Source organism: Pinus tabuliformis, chromosome 2_2 (assembly GCF_031772625.1).
Source record: "Pinus tabuliformis cultivar Carrire ecotype Pingquan chromosome 2_2, CPIR1, whole genome shotgun sequence".
In the NCBI taxonomy this organism is placed as follows: domain Eukaryota; kingdom Viridiplantae; phylum Streptophyta; class Pinopsida; order Pinales; family Pinaceae; genus Pinus; species Pinus tabuliformis.
Window position 1 is genome coordinate 1,061,664,950 of NC_142300.1, and position 2,882 is coordinate 1,061,667,831.

The 2,882-nt window shown below is 40.4% G+C and overlaps 1 protein-coding gene across 1 annotated transcript; it reads left to right on the forward strand.

Annotated features, from left to right (window-relative positions):
- The first annotated feature begins 339 nt into the window (after positions 1–339).
- Positions 340–2,492, forward strand: LOC149197050 (putative UPF0481 protein At3g02645). The gene has a single exon (XM_089403832.1). The coding sequence runs from the start codon at positions 591–593 to the stop codon at positions 2,244–2,246; it is 1,656 nt and encodes a 551-aa protein (XP_089259958.1). The 5' UTR covers positions 340–590; the 3' UTR covers positions 2,247–2,492.
- The last annotated feature ends 390 nt before the right edge of the window (positions 2,493–2,882 follow it).

Below are 2,882 nucleotides of genomic sequence, written 5' to 3' on the forward strand. Positions count from 1 at the left end.
TGTGATTATGTATATTTTTTCTATTTCTTGCTTAGTCTTTCCAAACGAAATTATAAATTAAAAAAATGCAAAACCTCAATGTTAAAAAAAGGAAACGTTCACAATTATCTCTTAAACGAAGATGGCAGTGCTCCACTTCCAAAATAAATAAATAAATAGAATTACACTTTTAAGGGTTTCGGAGTACTCTTTTAATGTTGAGTCCTTAACCACTTCTCAATTGAAAGATTTTCCACAGGTGATGGGTGTAGAAGAGGTTCCGTACGGAACCATTCTGTAGGATCAGAATCTATTTATGCTTGAGGGTTTCTTTACGACTTTGTCATTGTGTAATCTTACCACTGATACTGCTTTCTTTCTGGCTCATGATTTCTGTTGTGCACTTTCATCCCATTCTGATATTTGGTTTCTCCTATGTATTTCTGTGGCCTCCAGACTCATGTTTTGGCTGCTGTGTGTGATGTATTCTTTGCTTCCTCACAACTGCGATGATTAATACTTGTTTATTTGAGTTTGTAATGCAAGTAAGGCGTTGAGGAAATAAGAAGAGAGAGACAAAGTAATCTCTACACTGCAATTGTTTTGATAAAATGTCTGGCGATGCAAGGCAAGCGGTTGAACACTGGGAAGACTTCGACAGTTATCATAAACAGATATCGCTCCACCATGATAATCCAGATGACAAGATTCATTCCGAGAACGACGATGGACCGATGTTTCAGCTGGGGCAACCGACAGAGTTGCCTAACGGTAATGAACCGCGAGGATGCGGGATTCCACCGCGCGCTGCAGGGCCGACCGAATCTACTTCCAACGGTAGAGAACCGCGAAGTCGATGGATCACGGAAACGGAATGGACTCATTATATTCAAGAGGATCCCCATTGTCCCCGTCTTCGTAATAGACGGTCGTCCGATGTGTCAATATTCAGGGTTCCCAAGTTGCTGAAAGACACACAAATGGAAGCATATGTCCCTCGAAGAGTTTCGTTGGGTCCATATCATCACGGAAGTGCAGAGCTTCTTTCAATGGGCCTTCACAAAGGAAGAGCCCTCCGTAGAATGATGAAGGGATTCTCAGTTGATCTAAATGATATGGATTTCGCCAATTATGCAATGGAGGAGATCCTGACGCTGGAGAAGGAAATCAGGGACAACTACGAAGAAAACATCGATTGCGATGGAAAGACCCTCGCTCGGATGCTGTGTTTGGACGGTTGCTTCATTCTAGAAGCATTAAGAAGTTTTGATGTGGGTGGGGACAGGGCAAATGAGTGCTATGACCCTATTTTTGGGGAAAAGAAGCTGGACTATGCTGCAAAATATGTATTGGAGGACATTTTGATTGTTGAAAACCAAGTACCTTTCATCGTTCTCCGAAAGCTACTACAATTGCGGCTCGAGTCGGGCCTTCATATTTCCAATAAGAGGATTAATTTGGATGCGGTGGTGAAACATATGGCGAGTTTCCTCCTCCCTTTCGAGGATAAAAATTTGGATATAAAGCAAGGGTCCTGTCATCACCGTCATCTTTTGGATTTCATGCACGCCGCAATTGCATCTCCACCTTTGAATGAGGATAAGCGCGTAGATGAAGGTGAGTGTATCATCTCCATTGGCTGTTGTAGCAGGCAGGGCATTATAAGGCTCCAATGCAAAAGCAAAGAACGGAATGACACCGAAAGAATCCCTCACGCAAAAATCCCTCACGCAGTAGAATTAAGAAATGCTGGGATCAAATTTTCAGCACTCCAGGAAGGCTGCATCAATCAGATTAAGTTTGACAAGAACAGCGCTACAATTTTCCTTCCTCCGATCTCTATCCAGGATCAGACAGAGAGAGTATTCCGTAACTTGATCGCTTATGAGATGTGCAAGCCATCTGTAATAAATTACGTGAGTTGTTACGTTAGTCTCATGGACGACTTGATCGACTCGGAACAAGACGTGGCTTTGCTAGAAAGGATGGGCGTTCTTGAAAACTGGCTTGGGAGTGACAAAGAGGTGGCCGACCTTTTCAACGGTCTAGGCAAGGAAGTCACCGTGAATGATGAACATGTCTTCGACAACCTGACCAAAAAGGTGAATGCGCACTACAATAATGAAATGAAGGTCCAGATTGCAAAGCTTGTGCAGGATCATTTTTCATCGGCGTGGAATGCTTTAGCTTTGACGGCCGCAATTGTCATACTTTTGCTCACCGTGCTGCAAACGATCTTCACAATTATATCGACATATAAGAAGTAGACTCTCCCCTCCTCTCTTTTACCATCCAAAAAAATATCCAAGTGTAAATGATGTGTACTCGGTTGTAATAGCCAGGATTGAACTTTGGATGATGTTGCCTCACAGTTTAGTTAGTTTAAGTGATGTGTACTGAGTATAGGATCGGAGAGGTAGTTTTGTATGGGAGATATTAACTTCTATTAGCTTTGTCTGGTAGATATCAAGTGATGTGTTAGTGTAATTTCTATGTGAAATGAAATGTTTCAGTAGGAGGTTGTCAATTAGTTTCTAGTTTTAAATGTGATTGAAAAATTATTTTAATTTTTTCAATTTTAGGTGTGGTTGAGATATATTTCAACTATCTAAGGTATCACATTAAGATAGTTAATTGATCTCAAAGCCTTACTTATTGTATATATATGAAATATTGTATATTGAATTATATAACTTTATTGAAAATTTTATTTTGGTGTAACTTTCGAATAGAGAGCCCAAAAGTATGTGAGAAATGTAACCTCCTAGATATGTAAAATTGAGAGTAATATAAGTATGTGGATATATTTTTGTGTTTGTAAGTGTGTTGTCAACGGCCATCTCTAAACGATCAGGCATTATCGGTCAAATCCGACATTATCTTCCAAACTCACGAGTTCTTTC